This window comes from Wickerhamomyces ciferrii, contig 00085 (genome assembly GCF_000313485.1).
Source record: "Wickerhamomyces ciferrii WGS project CAIF00000000 data, strain NRRL Y-1031 F-60-10, contig 00085, whole genome shotgun sequence".
NCBI classification, from domain to species: Eukaryota; Fungi; Ascomycota; class Saccharomycetes; order Phaffomycetales; family Wickerhamomycetaceae; genus Hansenula; species Hansenula ciferrii.
This window is the reverse complement of record NW_011887655.1, coordinates 44,602-63,097: the sequence shown is the minus strand read 5'-3', so window position 1 is coordinate 63,097 and position 18,496 is coordinate 44,602. Positions and strand designations below refer to the sequence as shown.

At 29.3% G+C, this 18,496-nt stretch overlaps 8 protein-coding genes across 8 annotated transcripts; 3 read left to right on the top strand and 5 right to left on the bottom strand.

Annotated features, from left to right (window-relative positions):
* Window positions 1-341: 341 nt before the first annotated feature.
* Window positions 342-1,507, bottom strand: VMA3 (H(+)-transporting V0 sector ATPase subunit c; the record flags this gene model as incomplete). The annotated part of the gene is made up of 2 exons (XM_011276226.1): window positions 342-778; window positions 1,477-1,507. 2 exons carry the CDS (start codon window positions 1,505-1,507, stop codon window positions 342-344), a joined length of 468 nt encoding a protein of 155 aa, XP_011274528.1.
* Window positions 1,508-1,771: 264 nt separating this feature from the next.
* BN7_3176 (uncharacterized protein) lies at window positions 1,772-3,880 on the bottom strand (the record flags this gene model as incomplete). The annotated part of the gene is made up of 1 exon (XM_011276225.1): window positions 1,772-3,880. The coding sequence occupies one exon, from the start codon at window positions 3,878-3,880 to the stop codon at window positions 1,772-1,774; it is 2,109 nt and encodes a 702-aa protein (XP_011274527.1).
* A 687-nt stretch (window positions 3,881-4,567) lies between these two features.
* Window positions 4,568-6,911, bottom strand: BN7_3175 (uncharacterized protein; the record flags this gene model as incomplete). Its single annotated transcript, XM_011276224.1, has 2 exons — window positions 4,568-6,600; window positions 6,677-6,911. The coding sequence occupies 2 exons, from the start codon at window positions 6,909-6,911 to the stop codon at window positions 4,568-4,570; spliced, it is 2,268 nt and encodes a 755-aa protein (XP_011274526.1).
* Window positions 6,912-7,127: 216 nt separating this feature from the next.
* Window positions 7,128-10,529, top strand: MLO127 (Mlo127p; the record flags this gene model as incomplete). The annotated part of the gene is made up of 1 exon (XM_011276223.1): window positions 7,128-10,529. The coding sequence occupies one exon, from the start codon at window positions 7,128-7,130 to the stop codon at window positions 10,527-10,529; it is 3,402 nt and encodes a 1,133-aa protein (XP_011274525.1).
* Window positions 10,530-10,580: 51 nt separating this feature from the next.
* SNU13 (RNA binding protein SNU13) lies at window positions 10,581-10,961 on the bottom strand (the record flags this gene model as incomplete). The annotated part of the gene is made up of 1 exon (XM_011276222.1): window positions 10,581-10,961. One exon carries the CDS (start codon window positions 10,959-10,961, stop codon window positions 10,581-10,583), a length of 381 nt encoding a protein of 126 aa, XP_011274524.1.
* A 1,121-nt stretch (window positions 10,962-12,082) lies between these two features.
* BN7_3172 (uncharacterized protein) lies at window positions 12,083-14,125 on the top strand (the record flags this gene model as incomplete). Its single annotated transcript, XM_011276221.1, has 1 exon — window positions 12,083-14,125. The coding sequence occupies one exon, from the start codon at window positions 12,083-12,085 to the stop codon at window positions 14,123-14,125; it is 2,043 nt and encodes a 680-aa protein (XP_011274523.1).
* Window positions 14,126-14,484: 359 nt separating this feature from the next.
* On the top strand, window positions 14,485-15,135 carry RIP1 (ubiquinol--cytochrome-c reductase catalytic subunit RIP1; the record flags this gene model as incomplete). The annotated part of the gene is made up of 1 exon (XM_011276220.1): window positions 14,485-15,135. One exon carries the CDS (start codon window positions 14,485-14,487, stop codon window positions 15,133-15,135), a length of 651 nt encoding a protein of 216 aa, XP_011274522.1.
* An 820-nt stretch (window positions 15,136-15,955) lies between these two features.
* BN7_3170 (uncharacterized protein) lies at window positions 15,956-18,230 on the bottom strand (the record flags this gene model as incomplete). The annotated part of the gene is made up of 2 exons (XM_011276219.1): window positions 15,956-17,648; window positions 17,722-18,230. The coding sequence occupies 2 exons, from the start codon at window positions 18,228-18,230 to the stop codon at window positions 15,956-15,958; spliced, it is 2,202 nt and encodes a 733-aa protein (XP_011274521.1).
* Between the last annotated feature and the right edge of the window lie 266 nt (window positions 18,231-18,496).

The window sequence follows — 18,496 nt, the reverse complement described above, 5'->3', positions numbered from 1 at the left end:
TTGTTACGAAAATATTTTGTATTTAAAAAGAAATTAATAAAATTAAATTCACATTTTTTTTAAAGTAAATTTATATATAATATAACAATTCAAAGTGATATGAAGAGAGGTTTGAATTAACTCTTCTGATTTTATAAAAATATCTCCTTCTATAATATGAGTAATCTTTTTTTGGTAATTTTTTTAATAATAATATGGTTTTAAGAATTTTTTAAAATCCTTTAAAATTTCAATAATTTTGTTGACATCTTTAAAGGATATTTATATGTTGTATATATCTTCATCTTTTGTTAATCTCGTATACTTTTCCCTTTCAATTGATTGAAAAACTTTCAATTGATTTAACAGATAACATCTTGAGTAGCACGAGAGTTTAATAATAAGGCAACAATTAAACCATATAAACCTAAAACTTCAGCGAAAATTAAAATTAAAATCATACCAACGAATAATCTTGGTTGTTGAGCAGTACCACGAACACCAGCATCACCAACAATACCAATGGCAAAACCAGCAGCTAAACCTGATAAACCAACGGATAAACCAGCACCCAATTGAATAAAACCAGTGTATAAAGCTTGTTGTTGTTTTAAAGAATCAGAGACTAAAACTGAAACAACTAAACCATAAATGGCAATAATACCAGCCATAATAACTGGAACAATGTTTTTAACTAATAAATCTGGTCTTAAAACAGAAGTGGCACAAATACCAACACCTGATTTAGCAGTACCATAAGCAGCACCAAAACATGTGAAGACAATGGCTGCAGCACAACCTATAGAACCAAAGAATGGAGCGTAAACTGGACTAAACAATATGAATGTTAGTAAATCTGATTAGAAAATTTGCAATTGTTGTTCTTGTTGTTGATTCAATCTCAAAAATTGGAAATGTTTCTCTTATCTATTATGGGACAAAAATATGAGAAAGCAAAAAATGACAATTTCAAGCTAAAAATCAATATAATCATTCAAATACAGCCCTAAATGATCTAATTCTCACTCGAATTGATCAAAATCAACCATTTATACCAACAATTCCTTTGAAATTATCATCAATCTCCCATAAATTCCATCATCATTTGACACGTTCATAACATTTCCTCGAACATCAAAACAACCACAGTCCAAACAACAACAAACAACGGGGGAATATGCACTTACCAAAGTTCAGACATGACTAGATATGATATAGGACTCAATTAACTTGATTAAGAACAAGAATCAACCAATAAAACAAAAATTGAACTGATGTTTTAAATTCAAAATCCAAATCCTGAAATACACTCAAAGGGAAAAAATTGGCCATTTGATATAAAAAGGGAGAAGGCTGCTAAAATTCGCGACAATACTAGCGATCGCGAACTTTTACCCGGACTAATACTTAATTGATTGGAATTTGTAAGTAAATAAACTATTCAGAGGAAAATTAAATCATTAGATGGCACAATAAATGTATTCAGATCTCTTATACTAGGTGTATTATGTTTTCGAACGACTTTCATTCTTAAATTTTGATATATTTCAAATTACAGAAATTTCATACCCTTGACTTCCTAAAACGGTAATCACAGAAACAATTAGTGTCTATTATACGATAACTTTCGGTTATAAGCGCCAGCTGAGTGGTTCAGTTGTATATCAATTTTGTCGTAATAATTTGAATTTACAAGGGAATATATTTACATTCGTTAAACAAATAGATCAAATTCAGCTAAACAGCATTAGATTTGGAGCTTAAATCAACACACATACCAGGTATGCACTATCTAGCAGCATTTCTCATGTGGATCAATTCTCTCAAAGTCATACTTTTCAAGATACTTATTACCATCAACAATACTGTGGTCAAAATCAACCAAGTATGCCACATCAGATTGATCAAAGCATATATTGTCCTCTCTTAAATCATTGTGTGAGATTCCTGCGTTTGAAAGAAGTTTGACTTGATTCCTCAAATTCTTAATACGCTTTGGATGATTCTCAAGTTCATTATCATTTATAAACTCAAAGCACTCGGTACAAATAAAAGGTCCCCAATAAGAATAATGAAGTTGACCATCTTCTGTCAATAATTCAAGATTGGCCCATCCATACTGTAGTAATCTAGGTGAATTAACTTGTTCTTCGATACCATGTGTCGAATTCCATTGATTTATTCTTCTCAAAGCCGTGACTTCTCTAATATAACTTTTCTTTATGCTTCCCACGATGTCTTTGAAATCTTTGGAGTATTCTTTCAGTGAGCTCATTATGTTAATTTCTGAATCGGTAAACTTTTCATATTGTTCTTCAGTATATGGCATGCCAACATCGATCACATACTCATGAAGATATCTTGAATTGGCCAAATCAAACATTTTGAAAAACACTTTATTCGAAACGTTTGTATTGCCTTTAAATAGATCAGGGCCTTCAACTATAAGTTTTGTACCTCTGTTGTTTGAATATTCACTCAAAAGTGTATAATTTGAAATCTTTAAGTTGGCATGGGTAGGAAATAACTTCTTTGTATCGAAATCCCTGTCACTTCCGCTTGTGATGCCCTCAGAAAGTGATGTATCATTGAATAATAGCTGTTCAACTGTTAACCTTTTTCGACCGTTTCCGGTATCATTTGTTACATATCCTAAATGACTTTTTAGAGGTTTTTCCATCTTTTCCACTGCAACATTCTTCTTAAACCCATATCTGAACTGTGAGATAATAAATGGATTGAAAACATCTTCATTACACCCTTCGTCCAATAATCTATATGATATTTTATTTAATATATCTGTACCATTGAAGTCTTTTAACCATGTATCCATGGGTAGCACTCTTCTAATTGTGTCATAAAGTTTTAACATCAACAAAAGCTGTAATGAAATACTATCAGCTGAAGTATCACCATTGCTGTTCAACAATTTAAACCTCAAAGGTGCACCAGTTATATAAACATCTTCTTCATTATCACTCCACCATTCACCAGTACCTAATGGATATTCAAAATATATGCTATTAGTGAAATCACTAATTATGTAGCTACTAAACTTATTTAATAATTGCTTTGGAGCAATCCGACGAAAAACTTTTGATAAATTGGTGAAATTATCATGTTCATTCAATTCAAGCTCCCCATGAAGTTCACTACCTTCTAAATCTATTCCACAAACGGGTGTTGTTGAAGCATTTGAGTGACGCAGTGTAATTAAAAAATCTGGTGCGTGTAAATGGAACATTTCTTCATCTCTTAGAGTTTTGGGGTATGGTTCACCAGAAGTGTTTAAAGAATCCCAAATGACACTTGGACGTGTTTTCTTTCTCGTATCTGTACTTCTAGGTTGAATATTATAAAAAGCATGAACCCAAAGTAGCTTCCTGATGAAACGGATGATTGGTGTGATTATGAAACTGTTCATGGCATCTTGTCTATACTTTTTCGAATTTGAAGATAGTCCACTGTAAAGCAAATTATCAGTATGGAGGATGTCCAAAGTATTTAGCAGTTGATATAGCACGTCGACGGAATCCAGTTCAGCAATTTTGTTTAATGAATATTCAATAAACAGCTCTAGCTCTAAAATATTCCGAGCAAATTCATCGTCTTTTATCTCACCAACAGATTGGAAACGAATAGCTTTAAACGCATCACTAAATATTATCCCATTATCAGAAATGGATGTATTGGACACTTTATGACCACCGGCAGTCTTGGGAGCATTATTTGAAATGGGTTCATAAACTATTTGAACAGCGACATAGAGTTTCCATAATGAACTAAAGTATCTTGGTCTTTCATCTTTCTTCAAGTGAAGCCTTTTAACAATCTCGGAGTCTAAACTTCTTCTTGGAATACAAAACTCCCATTTAATAACAGTGATAGCTATCAAATGCATTTAGTTAGTTCACATTCTTTTTAGAATTATCATAAAAAGGAAAGAGGCAACTCACCATTGTACAGTTCCTTTCTGTTATTTACATCAAGATAAAACTCATGTTTCGTTTCTAATCTTTTTCTTGGATCACGTATCTTAAATAAATTTTGGAGGTCAAGGTGATTTAATGATCTTGGTAAATATTCATTCAGATTATCAATGGTATCTTTAAACAAAATAGGATCAGCATCAAAGTCGTAGTTATAGCTTGTGCATGCATTCACCATCTCTATTACTTTGAATTCACAATCACCAATTTATAAAGCAGAATTCTTATCAAACAAATTCATGATTTTATCTTCGTTTCCGGTTAATTATTGAGCTTATTAGTATAGAGGCCATCGCAGCAAGTAAACATAACCTCCGCGACCATGAACTTCTAATAATGTCCTTACCAGTTAACTACTCATACTTTAACAAAAATAGGTCATGGAGGCATGAAAGCCCAAGAAGGTGATTACTTTATTCCATTACTTATCTTGGTCAACATCATTGAATAGTGCGTCGAAGGTGCTAACAATAGGATTGATGTTACATGTGTTTTGTTATAATTCAAGAAGGGAAAACAATAGTTACAAAATTAAATAATTTCCATTATGCAGAACATTTTCAAGCTTCAGTTCACACATAGTACCATATATTTGACATCTAGAGACATTTCTCATTTGGATTAATTCTCTCAAGGTCATAATTTTCAAGATACTTATTACCATCAACAATACTTTGACCAAAATCAACTAAATATGCTTGATCAGATTCATCAAAGCAAACATTATCCTTCTTTACATCATTATGTGTAATCCCAGCTTTTGAAAGAATTTCAATTTGATTGCTCAAATTCTTAGTCCGCTCTGGATTATCTTTATATTCATTATCCTTTATGAAATCAAGGTATTCTGTACAGATGAATGGTCCCCAGTAAGAATATTCTACTTGACCTTTTGACAACAATTCAAGATAAGTCCATCCATAATGTAGCAACTTAGGCGAATTAATTTGTTCCTTCTTGTCATGTGTTGAATTCCATTCTTTAATCCTCTTTAGGGTCGTAATTTCTTTGATGTAACTCTCTTTTAAACTTTCAATGATGTATTCAAAATCTTTGAAGTCATATTCTAGTGAAAATAAAACAGCTATTTCAGAATCAGTAAACCCTTGGAATTCTTCTTCATAATACGGCATACCAACAATGTTTACATAACTATGAAGATATTTTAAATTAGCCACATCAAACATTTTGAAGAATACTTTATTCGAAATGTTTGTATTGCTTTTAAATATGTCCACACCTTCAATTACCAGTTTTATACCTCTGCTGTTTGAATATTCAGTCAATAATCTATAATTTGAAATCTTCAAACTGGTATTGATTGGGAACAGCTTCGTTGAATCAGAATTTTTCTTTCCAGTTTTTAACCTCTTTGTAGCATTTCCTTTCTCTTCTGTTACATTTCCGGGTGGACTTCTTGTTGCTTCCACTGGAATCATACCCAATTTATCCACTGCAATTTTCCTCTTAAACCCATATCTAAATTGTGATATTGTAAATGGGTTGAAAACCTTTTCATTCCATCCTTGATCCAGTAATCTATATGATCCTTCATGTAATATGTCTTCACCATTGGAATCTTTTAACCATGTATCCATAGGTAACACTCTTCTAATCGTGTCATAAATTTTTAGCATCAACAAAAGCTGTAATGGAATACGATCAGCTGGAGTAGTACCACTATTGTTGAAAATTTTAAACTTAACTGGTGCACCAGTAATGTGAACTTCATCTTCATCATTACTCCACCATTTACCATCACCCAATGGATATTCAAAATATAAGCTCATATTGAAATCACTAATAATGTAACTACTAAATTTATTAAAAATTTGAAAGGGAGCAACTTCACGGAAAATTTTTGATAACTTTGTAAAATTATCAATTTTGTTTGATTCAATAATCCCAGAAAGTTCATGACATTCCATATCTATCCCACAAACGGGTATTATTGTATCATTTGGGTGAATCAGTGTAATCAAAAAATCTGGCTTGAATAAATGAAACATCTCTTCATTTCTCAAACTTCTGGGGTATGGTTCACCATTAGACGATAAAGATTCCCAAATTACACTTGGACGTGTTTTCTTGGTTATGTCTATACTTCTATAGCCAACGTCATATTCATCATGAACTAAAAGTAACTGAGAAACAAAGTAGATCATTGGTTTGACAGTAAATTCATATGAGGCATCTTTTCTAATGAATTCGGAATCTTGTCTTTCTAAAGATGGATTAACCTTATTAGCTCCTAAATTATGAATTCTAAGGCGGGAGAATGTATTTAATAATGGGCGTAAAACACACTCAGCACTACCCCCATCCATTTTGTTTAATGAATATTCAATAAACAATTCTAATTCATAGATATTCCGAGCAAATTCATCATCATTTATCTCATCAATAGAACCAAAATGAATACATTTAAAAGCATCACTGAAAATTGAACCTGCATCTGTTTTTTTATTCAATATTTCATCACCACCAGCAGTCATTGGAACATCACTTGAAATCCAATCGTTAACTATTTGAGCAGCATAATAAATCTTCCACAGGTTATTAAAATAATTCGGTCTTTCATCTTTCTTTAGCTTAAGCCTCTTAGTGATTTTGGTGTTTGGTCCATGACTTTCTGTACAAAACTTTCCCGCAATAGACAAAATAGCTATCGAGATCAGTTAGTTAATTCTCTTTTCTGTTATGAATACCATCATCAAAGAGAGAAGGCAACTCACCATCGTATAATTCTTTCCTATTATTGACATCAAGATAATATTCATATTCAGTTTTTAACCTCTCTTGTTGACGGATTCTGAACAAATCTTGAAGGTTAAATTCATTTAAAGATTGTGGTAAATATTCATTTAGGTTATCAATGGTGTCTTCAAATAAAATGGAATCATCATGAAAATCGTAGTTATATCCTGTGTATGCATTCACCATCTTTGTCTCTTTCAGTTTACAATCACAAACAGCTTATAAAGCAAATTCAATATCAAGTTCATGATTTTATCTTCGCTTTGGGTTAAATTGATAGGCCATCGCACCAAGTGAACATAACCACCGCGACCATGAACTTTTGATAGATGTTTATAATATATGATTTGAATGAATTTCTACTTTAAAAAAAAGTTGTCTGTATCCTGCTGGCTCTTGGATATGTCGTTTGTGGTGAACACAGTGGTGGAACCGAATGAAGTGGTGGATATATTGGTGGCAAAGCTGTTGGGAAACACAGAATTATTGGTGATTGCAAAGAGAAACTCAATAGAATTATATTCATTCGAATTGGAAAACAAGGTTGAACTACAGAATAGTTTTGATATTAATGAACATATCTTGGATGTTAGGCTTATAAAACTCTTTGATGATAAAGAATTTCTTGTTTTGGCTACTGCTTCAAATAAATTACTGATTATTGGTTTCAATTCGCTTAGTGAAGGTTTCGTACTGGAAGAAATCAAATTGAAAGATGATGAAGTATATCTCACGATTCAACAAGGTACATTAGGGATTGATCCTTCAAATCAATATATTGTTGTTTTCACAAATGAAGGATTACTGGTGACTTATGAATTGGATCAGAAAGTTTCAAAATTAAACCTCAACACATATTTACATCAAAAAAAGAAGAAGAAACAATTATTCAAAAAACCAATAGTATCATCATTTCCCAAACACAAAAGAGAAACAAGAGATCCTATGCTTGTGGAGAGATTGGTATTGCTGAATGATAGAGAATATTCATATATTTCAGTTCTTTATAGAGATGATTTATTCCAATATTATTTGAAGACATATTCCAAAGAGAACAATAAACTAGATTTTTGGAATAAATTGAAATTACCAGATACTATTAAACCAAACGTTGTATTACCTGTGCATGAATTAGGTACATTCATGATGAGTAAAAATGGGGTAATATTGAGCATTGCACCATATTGGAGCAGGAGTAGTTTCTTAGATGATAAAAATCAAAATTCAACTATTCATATAGTAAATGATGATCAACAAACTTATATTCAAAAAAAATTACCAATGGGATCAACATGGGAAATTAAATCTGCAACAATAATACCCACGAATGATAATGATGATTCTATAAAATTCATTTTGGTTACAGAGACAGGTGAATATTATATTTCAGTTTTCAAAGCTGCAAAAGATACAATTACTGGTGAATTATATGTTGATTCTTGGACTTTACATAAACTGGAAGGTCAATTCCCAGAATCCCCTTCAATAATCAAATTATTGAATAATTCAAATCAATTTATTATAAAAAATTCATCATCAATTGAAATCAAACAATTACATTCAGATTTCTCAAAATTTAATACATCACAATCATGGAATATAACTTCATCAATTTTAGATTTTAATATTTCAGGAACGACATTACCCAAGATTCAAATATGTGGTGGATCAGATTTACATACAGGGTTTATCAAAACTGAATTCAATGGATTTGAAACGAGTTTAACCTCGATATTTGATAATTTTAATGAAATTCAAGGTGTTTTAAATATTTGGCACATTGATGATAAAATTTTAATCAATACTTTGGAAGGCATTCATATATTTGAAAAAAAATTTGGAGGATATCATAAATTTTCAAATGATTTTTATGGATTAACAAATATCAATGGTAATATTATTGATTTAGGTTTTACCCAAGGTAAATTAATTGTCATTACAGACCAAGGTATTTTCCAAAATGGAAAACAAATTCAAAAATTAAATATATCAACTGGGAAAATTTTAAATAATTTGATACCAATCTATGTATCTGGTTCAAACTTATATTATAAAAATGAAAAATATCCAGTAACTGATGATGTTTCAGTCTTGAATATTTTCCAAGATAATAAAACCATTCATATACTTATTGGACATTGGGATGGTTCAATTGAAATATTTATTAATGGTATCAAGAAAACATTTAAAAAATCAAATATGGCTATAAATTCAGTATTAATTAAAAAAATTGGTTCAAATTTAAATTATATTGTTGGTGATGTTGAAGGTAATATTAAAATAATGAACTTAACTGATACAATAAGTATTTTAAATATTGGTGATGCGCCTGTTACAATTGTTGATTATGAATCTAATTCTATATTAGTTTATAATGTTGAAAATTTGATTAAAATTGAATTTGATAATGAGACAGGTGATTTGTCAAATCGTGGTTATTTAAATGTTGAATCACCATTATATTTAAATTATTATCCAGAGTTAGATCAAATATGGGGGGTTAATGATAAAGGATTATATCAAATATCAATGGAAAATTCATCTAAACTTTTAACAGATGACACAAAATTGAACAAATTAGTTAGGAAATCAATTAATTTTAAGAATTTCTTACACCTAAGTTTATTTCTAATCAATGGTACCACGATAAATCCTAAAACAAATGAAGAAACTTGGAATTGTGAATTACACGTTATAGATAACAATAATTATCAAACCAAATGTATATATAAATTCCCTCCAGGTATTGAAATAACAGATGTTGTTAATACTCAATATCATAAAGAATTAATTGATACATATGAAGAAGAACCAATAGGGTTAGCAATGGAGAATATTTTTTCACAATGTTTTATTGTTTCATGTTCATATACAAATCAAGATGATATAGGACCTTCATTAATGTTATTTTCAGTTGATGAATTTGGTCAATTACAATATCAATGTTCATCTCCAAAGAATCAAAAATATTCATTTCAAAGTTTAACAAATCATGGGAATAGAATTATAATTGGTGTTGGAGATTCAATTGTTGGGTATAAATTAGATTATTCTATAACTGATTCAAAATTTTCATTGAAAAAGATAACTGATGTTTATAAGACTCGATATTTTACATCACATATTAAAAGTTGTGGTTCTGAAATTGTTGTTGGTGATTTAATCCATGGTGTTTCTAAATTATCATTAAAAGTTAAACCAAACAGATTGGATGAAGAAGATATGATTTTCCAATTTGAAGAAAGTTTACAAAATTTAGAACAAGTTCATTTTTTAACTGGGTTAGAAACTTGGGGAAATTTAATTATAACTTCAGATTCTTTAAGAAATATTAAAATCCAATTTGCGAATGGTGATGAATGTTTATTAATTTCTGAATTTAATTTAGATGATCAAATTAATTGTATTAGATTTATAAATAAAGATAAAACAGTGATGGATAAAATTAATCAAGTTTTAATGAGTGGTAGTATGAATAATGAATTAGATGATATTATAACATTATTTGTGCTTGGTTCTATAAATGGTGGAGTTTATTTAATTAGTATAGTACTTGCAGAAGATTTATCCAAAATTTTAAAAGATTCTCAAGATTTAATAATTAAATCAAAACATGATAATTTAATTATTAATGATACGTCATCAGATGGAAAATTGATTGGATTTGAACAATTCAAGAGTGTTAAGGGAACAAGACAGACATTAGATCATTCATCAATTGGGTTTATTGATGGTGATTTGATTAAGAAATATGATGATGATATATCTGGGAATTTAGTTAAAAGTAAATGTGTACTACTATGAATTAAAATTATTAATTTAATTTATATTATACAGTTTAACAACAAACTAAACTTAGATAAGTAAAGTTTCAATTTTATCTTTAACAGCATAAATTTGATTTTTTAAAGTTGAACCTTCATTTGTAGTAATTGAAGCAGCAATAACAGGTCTTGAAACACCACAAGCTCTACCTAAAGCAGTTTTTGATGGGACGAAAACATAAGGAACATTTTTATCTTCACATAATAAAGGTAAATGTAATAAAATTTCAATTGGTTCAGTATCAGCAGCCATAATAATAAATTCAGAAATACCTCTATTTAAAGTTTTAGTAGCTTCATTAGCACCTTTTTTCAATTGACGTAAATTTTGAGATTGTTGAGCAACATCTAAAATTTGTTGAGTTAAAGCAGAATCAGCTAATGGGAAAGCTTTTGGATTTGGAGCAGACATTTTAATACTTTGATGAAATAACTTGATGAAATAATAAGTTGTGTAGAGATAGTGTTGTTTTTAAAGAAGAGGTTCCTTGCAAAATAACAAACAGCACGTTTATAGTATAACTTTTTCTTTTCAAATAGCTCGCCTCTAATGAGATATTGATCTAAAGAATCAAAAAGAGTACAAAGTAAAAGAAGTGCATAATAAATTTTTTTTTTCAGTATATACCAGTTTAAAATTTTTGCAATAGAAATTTAATTCGCGGAAATGGGTTTGGTGGTGTGTACCAGATGATGTGGTGTTAAGGGGTTACCTGGTTATTGGTTATATAATCAGTGGTACAATGATTATGTAAATTGAGAGAAGACTATCAATTTAATTCCAATAAACAAGTATGAATGAATGAATCTAGATTCTATAGTATACTAATAATCAAATCACAGTGTAATTATTGATTATACTTGTATGGCATGGCGCTAGCGACTAGTTAATGGTGGATTTGGAATAAAAAATCCCATTCCAAGTGGTTACTAACAACGGATTGGAGGTTATAAGGTTGTATTTAGAGAATAACTTATTAACAGTGGAGTTTATGGATATGTTCCTCATAGTAAACAATAGTGTACAATTCAATAGCAATCATCTCAGCTACTTTTTATATACCCATCCGTACTATAAATATTTCACCTTCAGCTAGCATTTGTATGCAAATTATCTGTATACTGATTTCGCGATTTTGTACATACATATTGAATTTCAATAACTCTCAAACTTTTGAGAATATGAAAAAACATATTCGTTTCGTTTTACGAGCTGAAGTGGTGAATTATAAGAGGCAAAGATGGTTAAAGCACACACAGGTTACATCTATAACTTTAAAGCTGATCCTACTTTATATGAAGACACCATTCTTAATTTAAATGAATATTTACCTGGTTCTTTAAATGAATTCAACATTCAAAATTTATTCAAGATTCGTGGACAACAAGAAGATACAGAGGAGAAATATGAATATTACCTTGATGTCAATAATAGGATGGAATTATATAATGGTGAGTTGCCATCCCCTTTTTTGATGAATTATGTATTAGATAGAACTAACTGGATATTTGATAGCTATTTCGGTTATTGAAATGATATTTTGTACCACAAGTGAAGATTTAAACCCCAAAATTGTTGAAAAACTTGAATTAAAGGAAGATGAAAGACCAAAGTATTTATTTTCATTATGGAAGATATATTGTGCTGCAAATATTGTTGATGACCAACTCCCAAATGAGCTACCAATGACTACTGATGGTCATATAAATGCCATTTCAGATAATGATTCAATATTCAATCAATCATTTAAATCCATTTATCTTGACCCAAAATATAAACATGAGGAAATAAAGGATGAAGACCTTTTGGAGAATATTGATGAATTAGAATTATTTATTGAGTATTCACTAAATAGAATGCCAGAAAACAAAGCTGTACTTGCTTTAAGCACATTACTAAGGACTTTCTACCATTTTGATGATGCTTTACATTCAGATGAACAAGATTTAGATAACTGGAGAAAAGATGCAATGAAAAATTTGATCGTAAACCCAATAAACAATTTCATTAATAAGCTACTTAAAGTCCATGATGTTGAATATTCACTTAAAACTTTTATGCCAAAAAGGATCAAACCAAAAAGACCAAGTGAAGTTTGGGAATCTTACAAAACTCACAGTGATGGGAAATACCCTAAAGAACTTATAGATGACATAATGTTTCACAATTGTCAACCAGATTTTCCCGTAACACTTGAGAGTGGAAATAATAAAAAATCTGTTTGTGCCATAGAGATGAAGGGAAAAGATGTATCTGGTATACTTGAAGATCTCAAACATAGTGATAATTTTCCTAATATATCAAAATTTTCTCGTCAGTCAATTCAATATCAAATTTTTATGAAATTAAATAGTTTTATGGTGAGTGATTTTAATAGAACCATATATTTTGAGTATCCATTGAGATCAGGTAAATGGGAAAGTGATGATGAAGAAAAGGTTTTTTTCACAGGTGCTCCAGTAAAATATAAGATCTTTGATAATTGTGGAACTTATACTTCAACAAATCCAATCCAGTTACAGCTTTTTTTAATGTTGAAATTTTATGACGCTTTTAAAAGAACGGTACCTACATATAAATGGTTAAAAGAATACAATGGTAAAGATGAGTTAACGGAATCCTCAGATCTGGATGAAAAAGACAACCCAAATCTTTTCAATTCATTTATCATATCATTATTTAGAAATGGGTTTAAAAAGAAAGTTGCAATGGAGAAGATGGATAAGATTCCAGGGGAAATAACTAAAACCCCCTTGGAATTTCCAGCTAAAGATTTTGAGAGAGAAAAAGGAGGAAGAAATGCCTCAAAAAGGTTAAAAGTTGATGGAAATGACATAAATTTTGATTCATCGAAATTGTTCCCAACCAATACCAATCTAAAGCTTTCAAATTACAAGTTATTAAATGAATACTCAAATAGTAGAGGTATAAAAATTATAATTGAAGGCGGTGATATATTTAAAAGTAATACAAACATTTCGAATAAAGTATTCTTCAAAATGTTTGATCTAGCAAACTTACAAAATCTTCATGCTGCTGGTATGCCATGTTATGAAAAAGAATTTCAGAAATTAACTGAATCAGAAATTAATATATTGGTTACACTAGCTGATAAACCTAGAGATTTCAAATACATTTTGGAAAGTTTAAAAAGAAGTTACATAAGAGAAGTCACAGCTTTAAAAAAGATCAATCAATGGAATTCAACACATGGTATCAAAAATCGTATAAATTCACCTAAATTACTGCAATATGGATGGACTTATCTTGAATTACCGTTAGAAGGTAAGTCTGGATATGCTTATTGGGGACCTTTCATATGTACAGAATACCTTGAATTCATAAATGATAATAAATATAAAAATAATCCAAAACGAATTAAGAACTTGAACAGACAAATGGAAATTCTTTCCAAAGCAGGAATTGATCACAATGATTTTAAAAAAGATAATTTTTGCTTTAATAAATTTGATCAAGCATTCTTTGTTGATTTTGATCAAAGTGTCATTGATGATAATCGGTATCTTAAGAAGTATGACTTTCAAAGAATTCATCCCAATGAGAAATGCATTTAGATGATATCAAATGTACGTATATAATAAAACAATTTCCCCAGTGTCTATGTAACCATTACCGCTTACGGCTATATCGCCAATTTAGTCTATTCAAATTTCAAAACATAAAAAAATAGCCTAACCAATCATTATCGCGTAATTTCCAACTTGTTAATCCGTTACATAATCACAAGCGCAACTGTTACATAATCATTTCCCAAGCCAATCACGATTTAGTTGATTTTAATTTTGATTTTTTTTTCTGCCCTGGAAAAATCAAGGTAAAAATAATTTGTAAATAACTAAAACTATTCAGCAACAACGAGTAACAAGGTCTAACTAATTTTAAGATTAATATCAGTTCAAAAAAGATATCAAAAATGCTTTCATTAAGATCAGCTTTACGTAACACCTGTTCTTTAAGAACTTTAGGTACTCAATCAAGATTATTATCTTCAACTTCATTACAAAACAAATCAACTTATCGTACACCAGATTTTGGTGATTATGTTAGACCACAAGGTACTGATGATAAAAGTCGTGTTTTCACTTATTTCACTGTTGGTTCTTTAGGTTTATTATCTGCTGCTGGTGCTAAATCCACTGTTGAAGCTTTCTTAACCACAATGTCTGCTTCTGCTGATGTTTTAGCTATGGCTAAAGTTGAAGTTGGTTTAGCTGCTATTCCAGAAGGTAAAAATGTTGTTGTTAAATGGCAAGGTAAACCTGTTTTCATTCGTCATAGAACTCAAGGTGAAATTGATGAAGCTAATAAAGTTGATATCAATGCCTTAAGAGATCCTCAACAAGATTCTGATCGTGCTCAAAATCCTGAATGGTTAATTATGTTGGGTATTTGTACTCATTTAGGTTGTGTTCCAATTGGTGAAGCTGGTGATTTCGGTGGTTGGTTCTGTCCTTGTCATGGTTCTCATTATGATATCTCTGGTAGAATTAGAAAAGGTCCAGCTCCATTGAATTTAGAAATTCCACAATATCAATTTGATGGTGATAACTTAGTTATTGGTTAAACAAATAACAATAATAATTAATATTTTATCATATTCAACAAGTTTCACGATCATTATTATACACACACAAAAAAAACCATAAAAAATTCAAATATATCATATATTCTTAATCAAAAAAGAAAAATTATAAAGGGGAAGAACAAAAGAGAAGAAGAGTTTACGTATTTTACTATAAATATATCATAGAAATCAATTTAAAAAAAAAAGACCAAAAATTTTATGACATAATTTTTAAATTTCATTATTTTTTTTTTATATTATAAAAAACAACAATTATTTATCAACATTTTTAGGAAATTAAGTTTTTTTTTTTCTGATTCAAAAATAAAGAAAAACAATAACAATAAAGTTTCATAAAAAGAAAGAAATCAATCAATTCAATTAATTAAAAGACAAAATTATTTCAAGACTTTTCAAGCATTTAAACCTTTTTTCATCATATTATTAATTTATACTTTTATTGTAAATAGTACATTTAATTTTAATTGCATTTAAAAAAAAAACCACCTCATATCATTGGATTAATATTGGAAAAGATAATATTTGAAAGTCATTTTTTGTTATATATATTTTGTTTTTTTGTTTTGAAATTTCTTTATTAAATTATTATTATACATGTCATTCTTAATTTGAAATTTATTGTGTAGTTATAGCTTATCAGAGTAATATTGGTGTCTTGGTTATGATATTTGAACATATTTAGTATCAATATCATGGAATAACAAACTACATGTTCATATTCCATGAATACATAAAAACATATATTCAATTCATATCCAATCATGATCTAATCATAAACAAGATCTCGTTTAGATCATAACTAAGATGTATAACCATACTCTTCTAAGATAAAAGTTAAATCATCAGGAACTTTTTCCCAATTTTCTAATTCCCATTGATCAAAATCTTGTTTAAGTTGTTGATTATGTTTTTTAATTAATTCAATAATTTGATCAATTGGTTCATAATTTGAATCATCATCATTATTATTATCCACTGATTGTTTCATAGGTTTTATAAAATTTCTATCTTTATATTCATCAATTATACGTTTTGAATATTCTGGTAAATTTGAAGGATTATAATCAAAACAATATTTTAATCTCCAATAAATACTCCAATGTAATTTTGAATATTGTGGTACAGATCTTGATCTACCAAAATTTGGTATATAAACATTTTTCCAATGATCATCTTCATCTTCAATTTTTGTACCAATTGGAATTAATTCAACAAACCACCAAATTAAAGTTTGTAAAAAATTTGAACGACCTCTACCATCAAAACCTTGGATTGGGGTTTTAGGTAATTCTTTATAATGACCAAAAATATCTTCTAATTTATGTAATAATTCAGGTGATAATTTTGTATTTGAATCATCAATATGAATCTTATTATCATTTTTATCATTGGTGAATAAATCAGATTTAATTTTTTTCAAACTTGTTAAATAAGCACCATTATTTAATAATTCTTCAAATGTTAAAGTTTCTTTATCTAAACCACATGAAATAAATTCAGGTATATAAGATTTTTTATAAATTTTTTGAGATAATTCTAATATAGTTTTAGTTTCATCAATTGTTATTGAATGAGTTAAAGTACCAGGTTGGAAAGATAACATATCATGATTACATGATAACATACTATCAATTGATGAATAACGTTTGTTAAAATTAATAAGTCTTTGCTTTTGGAAAAGCACACCTTTTGTAATTGATTGACCAAACATCCATCTCAATGGGATATGTGATAAGAAATGACCATTAACATCAGGTGGGAATCCACCACCAACATCACCATGATTACCTGGGAACCAAATTTCTTGATAAGAACCATCTAATAATTTTTGTTTATCAATAGTGGCAAGTGATGAACGAGTTGATTGATTTAAATTTTGATTTTTATGAGATTTTGTCAGTTTATACAGTCTATTATTTATTGATAATTTTGAAGTTTCTTTTAATTTTAATTCAATATCATTTAATAAAATTTTAGCATCATTAATACGTTCTCTTGAAGATTCACCAAAATGTTTTGTTAAAATTGAACCAATTGAACTTTGTGAATTATTATTTGAAATTTGTTTTGAATTTAATGATGAATTTTTTTCAGTTGAATTTAATGAAAAAAATGATGGTTTATAAGAAAATGGGAATATTAAATTTTGTCTATATTTACCACGACGTTCATCAAGACTAACTGCATGTCTAATATTCTTAACAAGACCAGATTTTGTTGAAAGAGGGAAAAGACGATCTCTAATTAATCCAACTGAATTAACACAATCAAATAAACCTAATAATTCAATTTCAGGTGGTGTTTCTCTTGAAAATGTTTTTTTATATTCATTAATTAAAGTTGTAGTATAATCAGGTTGACTTGGTTGCAGAGCATATTCCCATGCACTATAAATTGACCAAGCACTTTCAGTTAAATCTTCTAATCCACAATTTAATAAACCAACTCTATCAATCATTGAACTTAAAACTCTAGCAGTGAAGGCACCACGACTATGCATCCGAAAAAGTTAGTATATGAACTGAATAAATATTGAAAGTTCATCATAATGGTATCAAAATTTACCTAAATCCAAAAAGATATATCTTATCACCATTTCTATAAAATCTCACAAGATATTTATAAGCATCAATTATATGTTGATCCAAAGAAAATGCAATAGCAGCATCCAAATTATCCATAATACTTTGCTTAGATAGATACCTTTCAAATAAAGATTCAGATTCCACACTCATTGAAGCACCGATTCCAGGTTGATAATAACAAATTTGCCTTTCAGGATTATCTTTATTCAACATTCTAAAGAATTTCAACAGATTTGTATAAGGAGAAGGTCCAAATTTGTTATGAGTTCCATCAAAGCAAATGATAATGTTCTTTCCTTCAGCAACATCATCAGATCTTTTACCGCCCTGTTCAAGATCCAAGTCCTTGGACATACCAACACCACTATCCACTGCTGAAGAACCACTTTGATAACCGCTGTGAGAGACTCCTTGATAATAATCTTCCTGAGTGTCTTCCTGTGTGTCTTGTTGTTTACCGCTGTGGTCAAATCTGTTTCTCAATTCCATTTTCAAAGTTTGTAACTTTAAGTGCGCTTGTCTCAGATATTAAACTGGGATAAATCTCAAAATGAATGAATGAAATCAGTAATCTTTTGATCTTTTGATCTTTTGATGATGATGATGATGATGATGATGATAATATTGATGATAATTTCTTCAGTGGATATTCAATTGTTTATATACACAATTCAGCCGCTGTCACTTGAATAATAAAATGCGTCCAATTCCACTTTTGCAGTAGAAACTTGAGATTCTACAAGTTATCATCGTAA